Source organism: Taeniopygia guttata, chromosome 20, assembly GCF_048771995.1.
Source record: "Taeniopygia guttata chromosome 20, bTaeGut7.mat, whole genome shotgun sequence".
Classification (NCBI taxonomy): Eukaryota; Metazoa; Chordata; class Aves; order Passeriformes; family Estrildidae; genus Taeniopygia; species Taeniopygia guttata.
In genome coordinates, this window is record NC_133045.1 from 8,205,854 (window position 1) to 8,225,254 (window position 19,401).

The following is a 19,401-nucleotide window of genomic DNA, read 5'->3' on the forward strand; positions in this document are numbered from 1 at the left end:
CCGAGACTGGGGCTGGGATTTGGCAGACTGGGGTTGAAGTGGGCTGAGATGGGACTGGAGCAGGTGCTGGGACCGAAGCAGGTGCTGATGGTGCCTGTAGGACTTCGCTATGGAGTAGCCCCTACCCCTCACTGTGGGGCTCTTTCGTGGGGCTGGTTCTGCTTCCCTATCACCCCACATCAGCCCCATCCACATGGGGCAACCCTGGGGGCTCCCAGCCCTCGCTGCCCACATCTTGTCCTGCTTACACGGGGCCCTGGAACTGTACTGTACATCCCTGGCACTGGGAACGGCCCTGGCACTGGGAACAGAACTGGCAGGAGCTCACACAGCCGCATCCAGCACTCCATCCCCACAGCTGCCCACGGGGTCTAAACCCACCGTGAGTCTGGGGGTTGGCCGGGGGATCAGGGCCTCTGGCAGGGAGGAGGCTGTCGGGCAGCTTCCTCCCCGAGATGCTGCATCCTGCCTGTGCACCCCTTCCCTGCCGGCCACCACGCCAGGGCCAGGCACTGGCCAGGGCCACCAACACCAGCGCTGCTACAGCCATCCTGCTCTGCTGATGATGTCCCCGAGCAGCCCGGGACAGAGAGGCATCATCCTGCCCTGCTTTGGGGCTCCAGCTGTGAGCTGGAGGTGCTGACAAGGACAGGATCCCACAGGCAGGGCTTATTGAAATGAATTTAATATCTCATGTTGCAGCAAAATTAAAAATATACAAAAAGTTTGTGGTATACAAAAAAGTCTCGGGACGGACCCCGGCCTCCCGCTTGCCCCCGCCCGCACCGAGGGTCCCAGAGAAGAAGGTGGCACACAGAGTATTTACAGTACGTGACAGCAGCCGCCGGGTCCCAGCGCTGGGGGTTCAGGGATGTGGCTGAGACCCCGCGGCAGCCCCTGCCAGAACGAACTTCTCTCACTCCCTGAAGCTGGAGCAGCCCTGATGCCACCCCAAGGGGCCAGAACCCCGTCATGCCCAGTGGGAGCTCGAGCACCCCTGGAGCTGTGCCCATCCTGGCCCCCGGCCGTGCCCCGCTGTCATCCCAGAGGGCAGGAGCTGCCACCCCGGTAGGGGACAGGGCGCTGGGTTTGGCTGCCACTGTGGCACAGGCTGGCTGGGGGGAAGGGGGGTGGCCTGGGGCAGGAGTGAGACTGAGGGGTCCCCCCAAACCCTACACGTGGCCAGACTCCTCTGCCCAGAGCAGCCCAGGGCTGAGGGTACCGTGGCTTGAGTGCATAGAAAAGTGTCCCTCTGACCCACCAGCGTGGCCCTGGGCTCCCCCACAAACCCCGGCATGAAGGGCATGCCCAAATGGCGTCTCTGCCCTGGGGTGGACAGGGGCAGGAGCAGGGGGAGCCCAGAGGAGCTGCCCCATGCTGGTACACAGTCCCCATGTAGCCCATCCCCAGACCCAGGGAGGAGCTGCCACCACCTGGGCACCGTTCAGGAGCTGCGGTGACACTGCAGTGGTGAGTCCCTGGGCCAGCCTGGCAGACCTGACTGCTGCCCCCACCTTCCCTGAGGAAAAGAGACCTCGCCCCAGAGCTGCCCCACGCCGGGGCTGCCCCAGCACGACCAGCACAGACCAGCACACACCACCGGGGGCTGCCCTGATGGCAGCGAAGGAGGAGTGCAGGTGGCAGGGGCCCAGCCCACTGCCCAGCCCCAGCCATGCTCTGCACCCTCCTCCTAAAGGGTTTCCAAGGCTTCCAGTTAGCACCAGTTAGCACCAGTGAACCCAGCGATGGCCAGCCCAGCCTCCTGTCACCCCAGCTACCAAGAAATGGGAAACAAAAGCAACGTGATGCCACCACCACTGCCACTGCACACCCTCCCGCCCCGGCCGTGTCACAGGGCCGGGCACCCACGCTGGCCCCCAGGGACCCCACATCCCAACCATTCCCAGGTGCAGTTCTCCCATCCCACCCCTCCCATCCTCTAGTGCCTCACACGGTGCCCCATGGCACAGAGGGGCTCTCAGTGCTGCCCACGCTCCCCAGCCCGGGCAGGGCTTGGCACTGTGGCTCGGGGCAGCCAGAGGCCGGAACCCTTTGGAGCCACGGTGGGGGCACAGGGGAGGCAGGGAAGGCACAGGGGCCGTGGGTGTGGGGGGCAAAGGGGGGCAGCACAAGGCTGGGGGGTCCAACAGCTCCCCTGCCCTGCCAACCCCTGCCAGCCCCAGCACACACACACACACACACACACAAACACACACACACACACACACACACAAACCCCCAGGACAGTCCCGGCCTGGGGGGCACAGGGTACATTCAGCCCAGCCCCTCCGTGGGGGCCGGTGGATCTGGGCAGGACCAGGGAAACATTCAAACCCAGAGCCCAAGCAGCCCCACTCCTCTGGGGAGGCAGGAGCAGCCAGGGGCAGGCGGGGCAGGGACTGGGGACAGGCAGGGGAGAGGCAGGGGGGGCACAGGGTGAGGCCAGGGGAGGGAAGGTCCCAGCTCAGGTTTACACTGCGGAGCTGGAGGGGGGTGATGCTGATGAAGGAGTGAATGGAAATGCTCCCGGGTGGGAAGGGATGCCAGCCCAGGAGAGGAGAACGGCTGGGGGTGAGCCCCACTTTGGGGAATCCAGGGAACGCCGGCGGCCCCGCAAAAACCCCTCAGTGCTGCCAGCCAGGCCCTGCCACCCCCGGCCCCAGCGGAGGTAGAAAATGTCACACAAAATGTCACCATTCAGGTGAAAACAAACCCAATGAGATGAAGAAGTTCCTGTGGGAATGGGGGAGAGGATGGGGTGCAGCCATCCTGGCCGCAGCTGGGGTGCAAGGTTCATGCCCACCCAAGAGGGGCCCCCCCAGGCCAGGGTCTACACCCCACAGGATATTGGAGACCCCATGGATTTGGGGACATGGCTCAACCCCTAAGCCGGGGGGATTGAGGATGGATATGAGGGGCTCACTTCGGGATGGTGTGGCAGAGTGTGGGGGAAGTGGGAGACATGGTGGGGGACTGAATGGACCCCGGCTGTCCCTGCCCCAGCTCCCTGGGGGTCACAAGCCCCACGTCCACCCCAGTGCAGCCATGTTCCATCCCCACGGCTCTGCCGTGGCGCAGGCACCTGTGTTCCCGTGTGCTGCCCACCGTGCCCCGCCGTGCCCCTGGCAGCTGCCAGCCCCCATCCCAGGGTGCCCCCGGTCCCCATCCTGCACCACTGATATGCTGATATGGGCCACCGCACCCACCGCACCCACCGCCTGGGCTCAGGCACCGGTGAGGTATTTTGGCAAGGACGAGCCCTGGAGGGCGTGGGGGCGGCCGCGGTTGGGTGGGACTGGTCTGGGCTGCGGGAAGGCAGCTCGGGGAGGGGATAGCACCAAGAGACCTCCCCGGCCACCGCCTACGAGATGCTTGGCATGGTGACACGGCAGCGCCGGCAAACCCAAAGGAAGGCAAACAGCTGTGGAGACACAGGGTGGCACCGGTGCTCCCGCCGCAGCCTCACGCCCCACAACCTACACGGTGGTCTCGTACTCCAGCACCTCCTGCGGGGCGCCGGGGGTGCGGTACTGCAGGCGGGGGGTGGTGGGCGACGCGTACTCCAGCGCCAGGATGGTCTTCCTCAGGCGCCGGTCAATGAAGTGGGCATCCCAGGCCGGGTACTTCTTCCTGGGCAGGTCAATGCGGATGACGGGCCCCTCTGTCCGCGGGGCGCGGGTGGCGGGCGCCGGCGGGGCGCAGGGTCTCACCTGGAAGACGGGCACGCAGCTGTCCCGCTCCCCCGGCGCCCCGTCCCGCTCCCCCCCTGTAGTCCGCGGCAGCGAGCGCGGGGGGCTGGTGACGGCTTCCACGGGGGACCCCGGCACCGGGGGCGGCTCCTGCCGGAAGATGCAGCCCACGGAGCGGTGGCTGAAGATGGGGCCGTTGGGGTGCAAGAGGCAGTAGTAGATGAACATGAAGAAGATGCCGAGGGCGAAGCTGGAGCTAACCACGCAGACGAGGATTAAGGCGTTGAAGTCGGAGGTGGTCTTGCGGTCGTAGTACAGGTACCAGAGGATGGTGAGGGCGGCGTTCTCTGACAGCGTGATGATGTAGTAGATGCACATGCGGTAGCGGCTCCGTCCCTCCTTGACGTTGAACCAGCAGAAGATGTAGATGATGCCCACCACCATGTTGTAGATGATCTCCTCCCACTTGGACATGCAGAAATCTGTCTCGCCCTGGATGATCCAGAAGGTCATGATGCACCAGTGGGTGACGATGAAGATGCCGAAGTAGAGCTGGAACACGGAGGCGAAGAGGGCAAAGGCGATGGCACGAGCGGCGATGGTGAAGAGGTGCCAGAGGATCTGCACCACGGCGCCCTTGTAGGACATGGGCATCTTGTCCTCCCGCGAGTCCCGCAGCACTTTCTGGTAGGACGCGATCATCCAGGCCAGCGAGACCAGCGAGGCCGAGGCTGAGAATCCTGCGGGGAGCGGCCATGAGAGCCCACAGAAACCAGAGACCTCCCTCCCCACTCCATGTCCCCTGCAAGCACCGTCCCTTACCCTGCAGCGGCTCGATGTCGTTCTGCTGCACCATGATGCTGAGCTGCAGCACGAGCTGGGGTGCACTCTTGAGGAAGGCCTCCAGCAGCCGCAGCATGCTGATGTCCGCGCTCTCGAACATCATCCGCCAGTAGAAGTGGCGGCGGCGGTGCTCGGCCTGCCACCGGCTCTGCAGCCCCAGGTACAGCGTGCGGAGGTACCTGTGCGAGGCAGGGGAAGGGTGAGATGAGCCCACGCTGCCAGGTGAGCTCACCCCACTCTGTCCTCTCCAGGAATGCCCTGTGACTCCTACCAACCTGCTGCTTTGGGAACGGAAAGCTCCCTGGACCAGGGGTACCAGGAGCTGCAGGGCAGCAGCAATGATGAATGCATCCATGTCCCAGGCCACGGTTACAATCTGAGAAGGGGCAGCTAGTGCAAAGCCAGCTCAGAACCCCAGAACCCCAGGCTATCGCCACGCTGCCCACCCAGCCATACACTGCCTACCCATCCATCACCCCAATCCTTAACCACCCATGCAGGGTCTGGCTTCCCCCAGCCAGGATCCCATCCACAGCTTCACTTTCCAGCCACCCATGGATTCAGGCTGCCCCAACCCAGCACCACATCCGGCTGCTTCTCAAAAGGGATATTTTGGTCCCATCTGGCACAGAGCCCACCCTGCTTCCTCCTGCCCCAGCCAGGATGGAGGAACCAGCTGGTTGTGCCGTGCTGCCCACAGGAAGCTCCTGGCGCTCATGCCGGTGTTGCCTGGGCTCTTGGCAGGGCTGTGGGTGCAGCCACACGCTGGCCCTGGCCATCTGGTCATCGGCCGGGGGTCAGGGGAGGTGTGCGTGGCACCGACGCACGCCCGGCTGAGTCACCGCCACCAGGGACCCTCCCCACGGCACCGGGCCAGATCTGGCACCACGGGAGGGGATGCAGGGCTGGCCAGGCAGGGCTTCCCCGGCCAGTCCTGCCTCACCACGGCCAGGGCTCTGCTGGCGAGGAGAAGGGAGCCGGGTGAGGAGGAAAACAGGTGCAGCAGGAGGACATCAGGCCACAGATTCCTCCCAGAGAATAAAATCCTCTGGCAGAGCAACGTCTTCTCCATCAGCTCCAGAATGTGCTGCCAGACAACTCCATCAGCCCAGAGCATGGGAGAAAGCCTGATCACAGCACTTTCAGCTCATCTGTCAGCAGGAGGAGGCAGGAGCCAGCCCTGCTCCCGCTGCAGGGACAGCAGAGTGCTCCCACCCCCGGGGCTGCACAGCCCGGAGAGCACAGTGAGGGCCATCAGCTGGGGCCACCGAGCCCTCGGGACACTCTGCTGCCATCTGCTCTGCCCTGCCAGCCCCACTCCCAGCCCTCACTGGCTTCTCTGTGCTGGTGTCAAAGTGACGTTTTAACCTCCACCTCCGGGGCAGCACCTAATTTTAGCCTTTGCTGCAGCCTGTCCCTCACTGCTTGGGGTGGGGAGAGGCTGTGGCCACCTGGCTCCTGGCTCCCGGCACAGATCTGCAGCCCAGTGCCACCTGCTCATGGCAGCCAGGCTGGTGCTGCCATTGGGGCACCAGCAGGGCCACAGTCCCTCAGAAGGGCTTGGTGAAGGACCCTCCTCTCTGGTGGGGAGCAAACCAGTGGGCAGCCCATGGCTGGAAGGCACAGCATGGGGGAAACAACAGGGGAAGCAGTGTAAAGCCCTGGCTGCTGTAGGTCACCATGGCTGTCCCAGGGTGCCCATGCATGAACCAGGCTTGGGAGTTGGTGACCTCATCCTGTCCTGTAATTAGTCTTGATAATTGGGCTCATCAGTGATCCCACTGTCCCTGGCACGGAGCAGCCCCGCACAAACACTCCAGAGCCCCAGCCCCGGGGTCCTGCCCAGTTCAACAAGTGACCCGTGGCCTCCCCAGCTTTCAGAAAGGACACAATTATCCCTCTGTCTGCCATCTCCATAGGTCTCATTAAAATGAGATTTCATCTCCCATCAACTCGCCCGAATGAAATGTTGATTCTTATTTGTTCTGCATTTGATCATCCCGTGGTGTTTCAGCCCAGCGAGCGATCCCGGCGCTGCCAGCACGGCGGGCGCTCCCCAGCCCTGCGCCACGGCAGCTGCACGGGAAACACAGAATCAATCACTTGAAAAAAAATCATTTAATTTTCAAAAAAACTGATGATGAGGCAGAAACCGACAGCGAGAGCTCTCAGGGCTAATTGCTCCCTCCTTTGTATTGCAAAGAGTGATCCAACAAAAACCCTGCAGCAGGAAGGTGGTGGCTTGGTTGGGCACTGGTTTTGTCAGAGCCCCACTACTGGTGACAAGCTGGATTTGTCACCAGTGTCACTGTTTGCCCCCAGCTCCCAACTACTGAGCCCAGTTTTCAGGTGTTGGAAAAAAATGAATGAGGAGAAAAGCCCAACCCTGGTTACAAACAAATCCCCTAATCATCAGTCTCAGATAGAAAAGGATGAGGGACCCTCTGGTCCCAGAGTGAACAATAGGAAGTGTGATTTTCCTAGAAGATAATTTGGGCTCTCATCCCTTAATCCTGTATTTAAACAAGGAGAAAATGACTTCTCTGTTACAGCCATTTTAATCCCTTACACATCCTACCAAGTCAGGTCATCAGGGAGAGCTGCACATGTGCCCATGTCACCGCACTCACTGGTCCCACCAGCCCCACACCCCAAGATGCCCTGGCTATTCAGGGCAGATGGAAGTACCTGAGGGCACCTGTCCTCAGGGAAAGGCTTTGTCTGGCACTAAAACCCCTTGTCCTTTGCATCAGGGCCAGGTGGGAACCACCAGCACTGAGTCCTGCAGCAGGACAAGCTGACACCCCAAAGCTGAGTGCTCCCAGGGCTGGGAGGGCTCCTGCCCCTACACAAACAGAGCAAAGCTCTAGGGAGCAGAGTGGTGGGGAAACCTGCAGGTCACAGCTCTGCCACCCCTCATGAGCCCACCCAGGATGACCTTGCCCTCCTGGGCTGCTACCAGACTGGCACCAGGACTGAGGGGTGGCACTGGGTCCCCAGGCCAGCAGAGGATGGGGGGTAAACAGGCTGATGGGGGCTTTCAGGAAAAGAGGGAACTGCTGGTCTGGCCCCAGGGACCCCAGGCAGCCAAACCTGTGTGACCCTGGGCTAACACACACAGAGGCACAGATAGGGCTGTCCCCAGCCCAGGGGGACCTGCAGCACACCCTGGCCAGCTGCCAGCCCATGGAGGTGGCAGGGGACCCTGACACGCTTCTGGGCAGGAGGCACACTGGCATGTGCAGCACCCCTGCCCTGCAGAGCTGCTTTGGTGAAGAAGCTGAGGACTTTGTGAGTGGATAACAATTCCTGAGCTGCAAAACCATCCAAGCATGGCCCAGAAGCACAGTGGTGGTGTGGAACCAGCTGGGGACGGGCCCATGCTGCTGCTGCTTACACGGGCACATGGTCATGCCACCGGCAGCATCTCCAGAGACCACCCGTGATGGAACTTGTGCATGTGCACCATGAATATACCAATGACAGCTAACTTCAACAGATTTAATTAGGGATAACCACAGAGCCAGTGCTCAGAGCTGCTTTTGCAGTGGGAAGTAGCTTTCTTTTGGGGGATTGGGTGGGGTCTTTATCAAAGGTGTGGCTCGGGGCTGTGCAGTGAGGTTGGTAGAGGTAACATCTTCAGAGGTGAGGGAAGAGGCAGGTAAATCAGGAAGGGGGAGATGTTTGGCAAGGGGCACAGTGCTCTGACCAGGGAAAATCCTTTCTTTAACCTGCAGCATTTATCCAAGCCTTCTCTAACTGCCACATCCTCCTGCACCGGATCCAACCCCACTAATGGGTTTAACAAACTGCATTTAACTGGTCACCCGAACTAATCCCAAATCCAGAGATTAGAAAGAACCTCAGCTGCTGCTTGAGACCAGCATGTCCTGGAGGGTGAGTGCTGAGAGTTACCGCTTTAATTGGCTTAGGAGTCTCCATGGCACAGCCGATCCAAGAGCGGGACTGACACCCCCAGGAGCAAAGCCCCCGGCTGCGGCTCAGCTCCAGCTTGGGCCGGGATCAGGTGTATCAGGCTCACACCAGCCACAGGCAGGGCCAGAGAGCTCCTGTCCTCTCCCTCACCAGCTCCCCTCGCACACCAAAGCAGGTTTTGCACCCACCCTACAGCCAGAGTACCCTGAGAGTGGCCCCATTGTCAGGGGGTGGGGGAGGGCAGGTGTGCTGGTAGGTGTGCTGAGCACGGCACACGCTGCGCTGTCAAACAAAGTTAAACACCCCAGAGCGTCCCAGAAGGAGCAGCAGAGGAATGAACATGCAGACACCAGGAGGGAACGAGCAAAGAGCCTCTACTCCAGCACTTGGGAGGGGAAACAGGATGGAAACCCGAGCGGGGAGTGCTGCCGGCTCCACGCATTGTTCTGGGCATTGCCTTTGTCTGCCCTCCCGGCACCAGCTCCTCAAGAGCCACTCGGTGCCAGTGCCTGGCTCTTCCCCAGTGCGTGGGGCTGGAGCTGGGAGGGCGTGGGGCTGGGTCTGCGGCACAGAGGAGGAGGGTGCCAGGAAAACATCACCTTGTGCAGCTGGGGTGTCTGCAGAGAGGAGGATGAAGGGCCTGGAGCTGTCCCAGCCTGTCTGTCTGCTGCTTGCCCTACCCACACCACCAGCCTGTCCCCAGGACTGGCATGGGGCAGCAGCAGAGCCTGGACAGGCTGGGAACCACCAGCACCTCCTTGCCCACCACTCCACAAATACAAGTGAGATCAGGACAGGAGCCTCGAGGTGTTCAGGGTCCAGAATAATCACTCCACACCCCCAGGACCGCACTGCCATGGCCAGGCAAGTCCCCAACAGGCCCAGCACCACCTGGCAGCAGGGATGGTAGGGCTGTGGCACCGAGCTGGGCTGCGGCTCCTCACCCGCACCCACAGCTCCTACCCACACCCACAGCTGCTACCCACACTCCCCTGTGCCTAGGGCTGAGAGCTCTTCTCTACCACCCATCTTTTTGGGGCTGCAGAGAGATTGATCCCTGTGCCTCCCCCAGCTGTCTGGGCCCCTTCTTCACCTCTCCATCCCCACCCATTTCCCCATGCCCTGACAACCCCTCCTGAAGTCTCCATGCTCTTATCCCCACCCATGTCCCTGCTGCACTGTGCCGCTCCCTCCAGGCCCAGCCTGGCTCCGTGACCCCCATGTGCCCCCCACCCCCTGTACCTCCAGCCCCACTTGAGCTTTAGCAGGCTGAGGATCAGGCCCTGCAGCAGCCCCATCCCAGCCCCCTGTACCCTCACCCCGAGGTATCCTCGTACCTCCAGACCTGCCCCAGCTGCAGCAGGTGTGTCAAGCCCAGAAGCATCCCCATCCCCTCAGCACCCCTATCACCCCGATACCCCCATACCTTCCCATACGGCCAGACCTGCCCCAGCTGCAGCAGGTGTGTCAAGCCCAGAAGCATCCCCATCCCCCCAGCACCCCTATCACCCCAATACCTTCCCATACAGCCAGACCTACCCCAGCTGCAGCAGGCGAATCAGACCCCGCAGCCGCTGCATCCCCGCTGTACCCCCACCCCCCCAGGCACCCCACGCCCCGGGTACCCCCGTACCTCCAGACCTGCCCCAGCTGCAGCAGGTGGATCAGGCCCTGCAGCAGCCAGACGCAGAGGCGGCAGCAGCCGCGGGGGCCGCTGTCCTTGGTGCCACCGCCGCTGTCCTTGGTGCTGGCGGCGAAGTCGTAGACGAACCACCTGAGGCTGAGCATCTGCACCACGAGCGAGGGCAGCAGCACGAACAGCAGCGTCAGCCCGAACCACCAGCGCTGCCCCCGCACGTAGTAATGGGCCGCCAGCCACAGGTCCGAGGCGCCGTCCGCGAAGCAGACGAGGAGCGCGCAGAACACCCAGCAGCCGTCCCGCAGCCGGTACCGCCGCGCCGGGGGCTCCGCGCCCGCCTCCCGCCGCCCGCCGCCGCCCTCGGGGCTCTCCAGCAGCACGGCCGGGCCGCCGCCGCCGCCGTCCGACTTCGCGGCCATGTTGTCGGGGGAAAGGAGGAGAAAGGAGGGAGCGGGAGAGACTTCCGGAGGGATGGAGCCCGCCCCGGCAGCGCCCGCCCCCGCCGGCCTCGCCCCGCGCCCGCCGGCACCGGCTCCCCCCGCCCGGCGCCGGGAGGGCCCGGCGGGTCCCGCCGCTCCCCGCCGGAAGGGGCAGCCGCCCCCCCGCCGGCGCCGCGGGGTCCCGGAGGAGCGCTCGGTGCCGCCGGGCGCCGCCCCGCGCTGGGAAGGGCGGCCGGCCCCTCCCCCGAGCGGCCCCCACCCCCCCCGGTGCCCGCCGGTAAGGACCGCCCGGACCCGCCGAGCCCCGCACGGTGCGCCCCAGCCCGTCCCGGCGGAACCGCGCCGTCCGTGTGTCCGACCACCCCTTCCCAGACCACCGAGTACCGGAGATTCCCGGGAAGCTCCCGGGTAGCCCCGCGGCCGCCCAGCCCCGAGGCTCAGACCCTGCCCCTGAGTCCAGGCTTGGGCCGAGGTCCGGGTGGGTGGAGATGGGGGTGCCTCTTCTCCTCTTGGGCTGAGACAGGACCGCAGACCACCAAAACCCTGCCCGATGCAGCCAGAGAGGGGCTGGCTGGGCTGCACCTCAGCCCTGCTTTGGAGGGAGAGTCATGGAATCATCATAGGATGGTTTGGGTTAGAAGGGACCTCAAAGACCAATTTGTGCCAACCCCTTGCCAAGGGCAGGGACATCTAGACCAGGCTGCTGAAAGAAGTTGTATTCTCTTTAAGAAGACAAAAGATGGGGTTTGGGAGCAGGCTTTCGTTGTTCCCGAAATGAAACTCGTGAAAGAGTTACATATGTTATTCCCCAGCCTTGGGAATGTCCCTGAAAGTGAAGTACCGAGGCCACTGGAGTCTGGGTGCACAAGAGCCCTGATGCTGCCCTGCTCCGCCGCTCCGCCTCTCCTCCGCTCGTTGCCCGCGGCAGGTCGGACCCAACGCGCCGGGCAGAGCGAGGGGCCGCACCCCGGGACCGGAGCTCAAAGGAGGAGCAGCGCTGTGCCGGCATCCCTGGCACTGCTGGGCGGGAAAGGGCTGCGAGGGAAAGGGCTGCGAGGGAAAGGGCTTCCTCTCCTTTGTGGCGGCTCTCCAGGGAGGGTGACTGCATACAGCAGCTGCCTCCTGGAGGCAGCCCCAGCCCCCAGCCCCCGAGCTCAGCCTGGTGCCTCTGCCTGGAGCCCGGCCCGTGGTCAGCACACCGTGCCACATTGAGAGGAGGAGGGTGTTCGATCCCGGGAAACACAGCCAACTTCCAAATCCTGCCTTGCAGGGTGGCCAGAGGGATCAGCACAAACCGGGGGTGGGGTAAGCCTGCATTCCTGGGATGAAATCCAGGGGGTGAAGATGTTATTCAGCACAAGGGAGTGGCCGGGCCCTCGGCAAGGCTCTCCCCGTGCTGCATGTATTAGCATTGATAATGAAACACCTCACCTTGAGATGCTCCTGACAGATCCCCTCCACAAATGCCTGCCTGGGGGAGGGGATGCTCCCAGCATCCAAAGCCTGAAGAAAGCAGCCTTTCATCAACAACAGGCAGGGCAGGGCCCCTTCCAAGGATGGGGTCCACTGGCCAGAGCCCCTATCAACATTTGGGCACTCCAGACCTCTTTGGGCTTGGTCCCTGGGGACTCTCTGTCTGGGTTGGGTGATGGAGCACAGACCACGTTACCACGATGGTGGGCACAGCGCCAGGGAGAAGGGACTTGGAAATCAGGGAGAGACAGACCCACCTTTCTCCCCTGACCCTGAAACACCCCCACTGAAGCAGCAGTTAAAGATCCACAGCCTGAGAACATGGAGACCGTGGTTTGAAGTCTGATTTATCTTAACAACAGGCCCCAGCAGCCACATGAAAGAAGAAGAGAGAAAAAAAACCTTATAAACATCCCTGAAGCTTCCTGTGCAGCTGCCAGCAGGCAGGGAGGGTTTCTGGCTGCATACAGAAAAGGGCTGCAAGGAAGAAAAAGGAACATGATGAAACCAAACCTGCTCTTTCCACAAAACACACAGCAAAGCAAAGCAGCTCCCGGCAGCGGGCGGGTGGCTGCTTCCTCTGACTGCCCACTTCCCAGGGGAACTGGTCCAAATGGACCTCTGGTTCCAGTCTGAGTCCAGCTTCCAAGCAGAATGTCTGCCCCTGGCGCTGCCTCCAAGAGGAGAAATCCATGATGATTTGTGGCTGGCTCAGAGCTTGGCTGGGGAGAGGCCACAGAGTGCAGCACCAGCCACTTCTCACTGCCCTGAGAATGTTTTCCAGATGCCCATGGCTTGGCGATCCCTCAGCTGTGCTTCCCCCATGCCTGTGCTGAGCTGGACCCCATCTTCCCAGGGAGAGCAGCCCCCGCCCTTCCATGCAGCCCAACGTTCCTGGCAAAACCCTGCCTTCACTGCACTGTCATTGGCAACCCCAGAGTCACTGCTTCCTTCCACTGCTGCCAGGACACAGCCAGCCTGCTCCCATCCCTGTTCCCATGCTACATCTCATCCCATCCCCTTCCCATCCCCTTCCCATGCCCATCCCCATCCCATCCCCATCCCCATCCCCATCCCCATCCCCATCCCCATCCCCATCCCCATCCCCATCCCCATCCTTATCCCCATCCCCATCCCCTTTGCCATCCCCTTCCCCATCCCCATCCCCATCCCTCCTGCCCAGACTCTGAAACCCTCCCTCCTTCCTGCTTTTTCAGATCTCCAGCCAGCTGCTCCCACCGACAAATGAGCATTTCCCAGCATTGGCATCCAGCCCCAATCCCAGTACATTTTCTGGCTGATGTCAGGAGGGAATCTAACCCGAGTGTGGATCATTCCCAGCCTGGAGTGCCTGTGTGTGCCCCAGCACCGGCTCCCTCTGCTCCCCTGAAGCTGCTGTACTTCATTTGATGCAGCCACAGACAGAGATCTCAGTTAACTGAAACAAATGACCTTATGGGATTAGGGCCAGTAATCTTCCGATCTGGGTAATCTCCCTTAAGGGATTATTTGCCCACAGAAGTGTGGTGACCACCAGCCAGCTGCTGCCTTGCTCTCTCCATCCCTGTCCCCTGTGGTCCTCATCTCTGACAGTTCAGAGGGGCCACAGCAGTGGGGTCACCACCTTTGCAGAGCTCCTTGTCTAATGAGTTTCATGAAGTGCCTGTGCCAGGGCCCCCAAGTGCTGGGGCTCCTCCTCTCCCCGGCCCCAGTTTGCTGCTTCAGGCAGGTTCTTGGGGCTCCCTCCCTTCAAAGCACTGATCTAAAGCAGATCAGAGGTCCCTCCACCATCACCAGAAAAGCAGCAGCTGGTGACACAGCCAGGGTGGCAGAGATGGACAGCTGGGGACAGGGCTGCATTCAGAAACTTGAGATGCTGTTTCAAGGCTCTGTCCAGAGAAGGGACATGGGACATGAGAACCCGTGTCCCCTGTTACCCACCAGCCCTGGGTGTGCTCCTGGGGCCCCTTTCCCTTTGCAGAGTGCACACGGTGAGGCTCTGCATGTCCTCACCATCAGTGCTGTGTCTCTGCATCTCCCACACTCCATTTTTCCAGCTCCTCTTTCTCATGGCTGGGTGGGGCAGAAAGAAGGGGATAAAAAGCATTTTGAGTGGCAATATATTTGCCTTCCTGCAGGCAGGGGTGTTGAGGGCAGCAGATGGATATGGTCCCTGCCAGAGCATTCCCGGGACCAGCCCTTGCCTGACACAGACTGGGGGGCACCGGAGCTGGCTGAGGGTGAGTCAAGCTGCCAGGACCACAATTGGCTCCTGTTCCTGGGGATGGCAGGTCCTGGACGCTGAGCTACAGATGAGCCACCAGCTGCACGAAAGGAAACCTGAGCTAATCGCCCCGCGCTCTGAGTGCCCTTTATTGCTTTCTGGGATGACAGAGGGGACACCTGATGCTCCAAGGGCCCAGCTGCCAACAGCGGTACCGTGCTGGGAACAGCGAGGAAGAGGAACAGACGGTGGTGCTGGGGGCGAGGGGATGGGCTGTGAAAAGTGATAAATAATTCACACACAAGGGGACCAGGCAAGGCAGGGCTCTCAGCCCCTGTCCCTCAGGGCTGTGCCGAGCGGGGTGAGTTGGGGGCCGGCTGCGGGGCCGAGACCCCCACTCCGGGGCTCGGTGCCAGGCGGCCACACCGAACCCTCCATCCTCCTGCCGGGCGCTGAGTCCCGTGGGCACAGAGGCAGCCCGGAGCCATCCCCGGCACCGCTAGTCCGCACTAGGGAGGAGACCCGCGCTGGCAGCGGGCACGTCCGTGCCATTCCCGGCCGTTCCCGGCCATTCCCGGCCATTCCCGGCCATTCCCGGCCGTTCCCGGCCATTCCCGGCCGTTCCCGGCCATTCCCGGCCGTTCCCGCCGCTCTCGCCCCACGCGTGTTCGCGGCCCCGGTCGGTCCCGGCGGCGGCCGCGAGAGGGCGCGCTGAGCCCGGCGCCTCCGCCGCGGAACCGCCCGCGCGGCCGCGGCTGCGGCCCGGAGCCGAACGGCGGCGGACCCGCAGCGGCCCCGGTGCAGGCCCCGCTCGGCCCCGCCATGGCCCGGGACCCGGCCTTCGTGCTGCGCTACCTGGCCGAGGTGGAGGAGCTGGCCGAGGACGTGCTGGCGGCACGGCAGCAGGTACGGCCCGGCTCCGGCGGGCCTCCCCCGCCCCGCTCGGTCCCGCCGCCGGTAGCCCCGAGTCCCGGCCGCTCCCGCCTCTCTCGCTCCCCTTGCAGATCGTGGACCTGGACGTGAAGCGGAACCGCAACCGCGAGGCCCTGCGGGCGCTGCTCAAGGACCCGGAGCCCGACGGTGAGGCCGGGCTGGCTGCGTGCACCGTGAGCTCGTGGCCGCGGGTCGGGCTCCGCTGACAGCCCCTTCCCTTCCCTTCCCTTCCCTTCCCTTCCCTTCCCTTCCCTTCCCTTCCCTTCCCTTCCCTTCCCTTCCCTTCCCTTCCCTTCCCTTCCCTTCCCTTCCCTTCCCTTCCCTTCCCTTCCCTTCCCTTCCCTTCCCTTCCCTTCCCTTCCCTTCCCTTCCCTTCCCTTCCCTTCCCTTCCCTTCCCTCTCCTGCAGAGAAGGCCATGGTGTGTTTCGGGGGTATGTTCATCGAGCTGCCGAAGGCGAAGACCCGGGAGATGCTGCAGCAGGGTGAGCTCACCCCGAGGGCTCCGTGTAGCTATAAGAGATTTAACCAGCACCATAATTAACAAGATGTTGGCTCAATTAACGGACTTGTGCCCAGAACCTCTCGAGAGGCTGATTCTGGCCCGAGCTGTGCCTTGGGAAGCACACGTGGAAGCTGCTCGGCCCCTGGGGTGGTGCAGGCAGGGTGGGATTCCCCTGTGTTGTGTCCCATGGGAAACTGAGCCTTCATCCCAGTCCTCCTCACTCCCGCCTCTTATCCCAGACCAGGCAGAGCTGGATGAGGAGATAAACAACCTCCGGAAGGAGCTGCGGGTGAAGGTCAACCGGCTCTATGAAGCTCAAGGTAAACTCTCCCGCTGGAACCTGCTCAGTGCTTGGGAGCTGACTCGTGTATCAGCAGATTCCTTAGTTCCATGTGTTCCTGCAGCTCTTTTCCACTGGTTTGGCAGTTCCCTCCCTGCCCCAGCAGCGTTGTCTGTCTCTGTGTGGAGCTGCCACCCAGCAGCACCCTAAACCCCCTCCGACCCTGTGCTGGGGTGACCCCACTTCAGCTTCCAGGGCTGTCCCTGCCCTCCCCACAGCCCCTCTCGAGTTGAACATGGACTGCTGCACTTCTTTGGTGACAAAATCCTGATGTTTCCAATGTGTTTTCTCAGGTAAACCTGAGCTGAAAGGGTTTAACCTGAATCCCATGTCTGCTGAGGAAATGAAGCTCATCAACCGCATCCTGGAGGGCTGAGGTGGCCGTGCCATTGTCACAGCGTGTTTGGCTGTCACTGTGGGCTCATGTTGCAGTAGCCACAGTCCTTGGGATTTGTAGGATGTTGGAGTGTCCAGAGCCCACCTGGGTGAGGGCCCTGGGAATCCTTTGACTCCTCAGCTGCAGCTCTGCAGTTTCTTTGCACCACAAACCCTTTCCTGCTCTGTGCTGGATCTTGGCACAGTGCTGGGCGAAGACCCATGGCTGGGGTGGAAGTGGGATCATTAAAATCAGAGCAGTGGGACATTCCTGACTCTGTGTGCATGTTCCTTGTTGGGGGTTTATGTGAACACTTCTGGGGCTTGGCTTCAGAGCTGCTCCTTTGTCACGCTGGGAACAGGAGTAGGAGGGATTGGGAATCCTCCACATGCCTGAAGCACAGAAGAGGAGTTGTGCACGCCCGTGGCATTCAAACAAAGCAAAGCTGTACATCTGAGGCACGTCAGGAATCTCTAAGGATGTGTAGGGAGGAGCAGGAGGAGGCAGCATCCTTTAGTCTTGCTGGGAAAACATGTTCCACTGTTGGAAGGCAGGAGATGACAGAAATGAGGCTTTCAGGACTGGATGAATTGATAAAACTTGGGTATGTTTTAAAAAGCAGCCTGAGGAGGGCTGAGCAGGAATAGTCACTGAGTTTGTCTTGTAGTAAAAGGACAATTGATGTAACTAGTAGTAGTTTCTGCAAAGGTTTTAAAATTTGCTGTTTTCTGTGCTCCTCCAAGTGCTTAACTTGGTCAAGAACATAAGTTTTTAAAAAAATTAGTGATAATTAGTACATGACTATACAGTGAGTTTGATGTTTTTCCTGCACACAGGGAAGTGTCTGGGTCCAACCAAGCCCTTAATTTTTTGAACTTCTGTAGAGATATTTCTGGGCAGAGTTTCAGAACTGTAAACATGACTGTTGTCTTTTCTCCAGCCCTGAGGTTGCTCACCTGTTCTGCCAAATCTTGCATGAGCGACCGAGCTGGCTCCTGGGTGTGGTCCCTTGCTCTCTTTCCTTTTTCCCAGCCATGACAACATCAAACACAGCACCACCATTTTCCCTGGCTCCCTGACCACCTTCCAACTTTGCAAGGCCTTTTCCTGCCCTGGCCAGTTCTAAACACACTTCAAATTACAGAGAGTTCCAAAAAATACCCTGTATCTGACCCCTTAAAACCAAGGTGTGATTTCTTTAAACCAAAAAACCCAACTACCATTGCTTGGTCTAACTTTTAAAATTCTACTGCTGACACTACCTAAATGTTTTTCTGTCCACTTCAGGCTTATATTTCAGATACACAGACTAAAAATAACAGACATCCTACCCAAACTGTCTTGCCTGCAGCTTTTTCAGAAGCTTGCCTGTCTCCTGGGAGCAGGAGGCAGCTCACAGTGGCACATCCCAGTGCTGGAGCTGCTCTTACATAAGCCATGTGGTGCAGCCAGTCCGTGTCTCCATAATGTGATGGCAGGGTTATTTTTACAGTCTCATGGCAACAGGTTTTCTGCTCTGACATGTTTCCATAGTAGTAGCAGGAGGAGGATCAGGTGCCTGCCTGCCCTAAAAGCTTTGTTTTGCTGTGCAGAATGTGTTTAGCCCCTTTGTTTTCTTCCATGGAACAGAACTAAGCTCTGCAGTGCAGAGGGCCAGCTGAGCAGCCAAGCATCCCTGTGTCAGCTAAAATACCTCATTCCAGCCCACTGCAGCTTCCAAACTGGGAAACTCTCAGAAGCAAGGGAGCCAGTACCTTGTACTGACCCTCTATGTCCAGAGAGAAGTGGGAGCTGCTGCTGCTACCTGACACTAGGGGAGAGTGAACTTCATCCATGAGGGTGTCTCCCACCCCAAGCTTGGATCAGCACCACACTTTCTGCTGTGCAGCCAGATTCCTGTTCATTTGTTTCTTCCTAGGACACAGCAGCCACATGAAAGCATTAACAGGCAAGTTACACAGCACCTTTCTCTTCCTGCCTGTAGAGGCAAGGTGATGTTTCACTTTCAGGTGAGGCTCTACTCATGGGTTGTTGGTTAGAATCCACAGCCAGAGATGATGCTGGACGCACTGAGGTGTGCATGGCAAAAAGGAACAATGTGTGTCAGCTTCTCCAAGTATAGAGAATCCAAGTACTGCTTCCCATCAGTAAAACACACAACTAGCTTCAGGAAAGTGCCCAATCAACAGTCACCACAGTGCCTGCAGAGTCATTTTCGGAAAACATTTGGTCCTTTTGGTCTCCTATTTCCATAAGAGCTCACACACCCATTCTTGCTCCCCAGTGAAGATGTGCATTCCCCTCCTGTGCCAACAACTTCAGGACCCAGCAGGACACCTGCCAGCACTGGACGAATTCTGCACCTAAATGTGTGTTTGCCATGAAGTTCTCATTCACAGAACACCCAGATCTCCCCCTCTGCTGACAGGTCAAAGCCTCCACCTGTCAGCAGCTCCTTCCCTGTCAGCCTACAGCATCAAACTCGTGGACTGAAGCACCTGAGCAATGACAGTACCCCAGCTGCATGCAGGAATCAACTCCCAGATAACCAGGGACACAGCTGAACAGCTGAAAGCAGAGGACATCTCTGCTATTAATATCTGGGTTAGCACAGTTGTATGGTCAATGACAAAATGCTGCAAGACCAGCTGCTGGGAACAGAGTGCTCCAGCAGTGGGAGTGGGAGGCACAGTGCACAAGGACCTCTGACAGAGAGCTCTTGTGCAAGTCCTGGCTCCAACATGGGCTGCAGTCCCTTGGCAGCCCCATGCTGCCTTGTTTTCCCACTCTGAAGGGGCAACTTGCTTCTTTACTTTGTTCTGCTTTGGGATATTCATCATTTAATCACTATGAAGGTTAGAGGATTATGATCAGTTGCCAAGAAAATCATGAAACCAGACTGTCCATCCCAAACAGTGTAATAAAACCCCTCAGAAAGTGATAAACATCTTCACCCCCCCTATTCTCCCTGTTCACAATGCAGAGTCTTTCAGAAGATGAACTTG

At 60.2% G+C, this 19,401-nt stretch overlaps 2 protein-coding genes across 5 annotated transcripts; one reads left to right on the forward strand and one right to left on the reverse strand.

Annotated features, from left to right (window-relative positions):
• Window positions 1–669: 669 nt before the first annotated feature.
• On the reverse strand, window positions 670–14,803 carry XKR7 (XK related 7). 3 transcript variants are annotated; one of them, XM_072916964.1, is made up of 4 exons: window positions 14,034–14,803; window positions 10,102–12,497; window positions 4,512–4,711; window positions 670–4,429 (listed from the first exon to the last, which is right to left on the reverse strand). In XM_072916964.1, exons 2-4 carry the CDS (start codon window positions 10,524–10,526, stop codon window positions 3,477–3,479), a joined length of 1,578 nt encoding a protein of 525 aa, XP_072773065.1. In that variant the 5' UTR covers window positions 10,527–12,497; window positions 14,034–14,803; the 3' UTR covers window positions 670–3,476. The 3 variants fall into 3 exon arrangements, with proteins under 3 accessions (XP_072773065.1, XP_030144503.4, XP_072773064.1); XM_030288643.4 differs by having other exon boundaries at window positions 13,962–14,803; XM_072916963.1 differs by having other exon boundaries at window positions 13,341–14,803.
• A 205-nt stretch (window positions 14,804–15,008) lies between these two features.
• On the forward strand, window positions 15,009–17,197 carry PDRG1 (p53 and DNA damage regulated 1). Of its 2 annotated transcripts, NM_001245779.1 has the most exon segments (5): window positions 15,009–15,150; window positions 15,249–15,324; window positions 15,586–15,660; window positions 15,920–16,000; window positions 16,314–17,197. In NM_001245779.1, coding segments are annotated over 5 exon segments (399 nt in total). In that variant the 5' UTR covers window positions 15,009–15,066; the 3' UTR covers window positions 16,397–17,197.
• The last annotated feature ends 2,204 nt before the right edge of the window (window positions 17,198–19,401 follow it).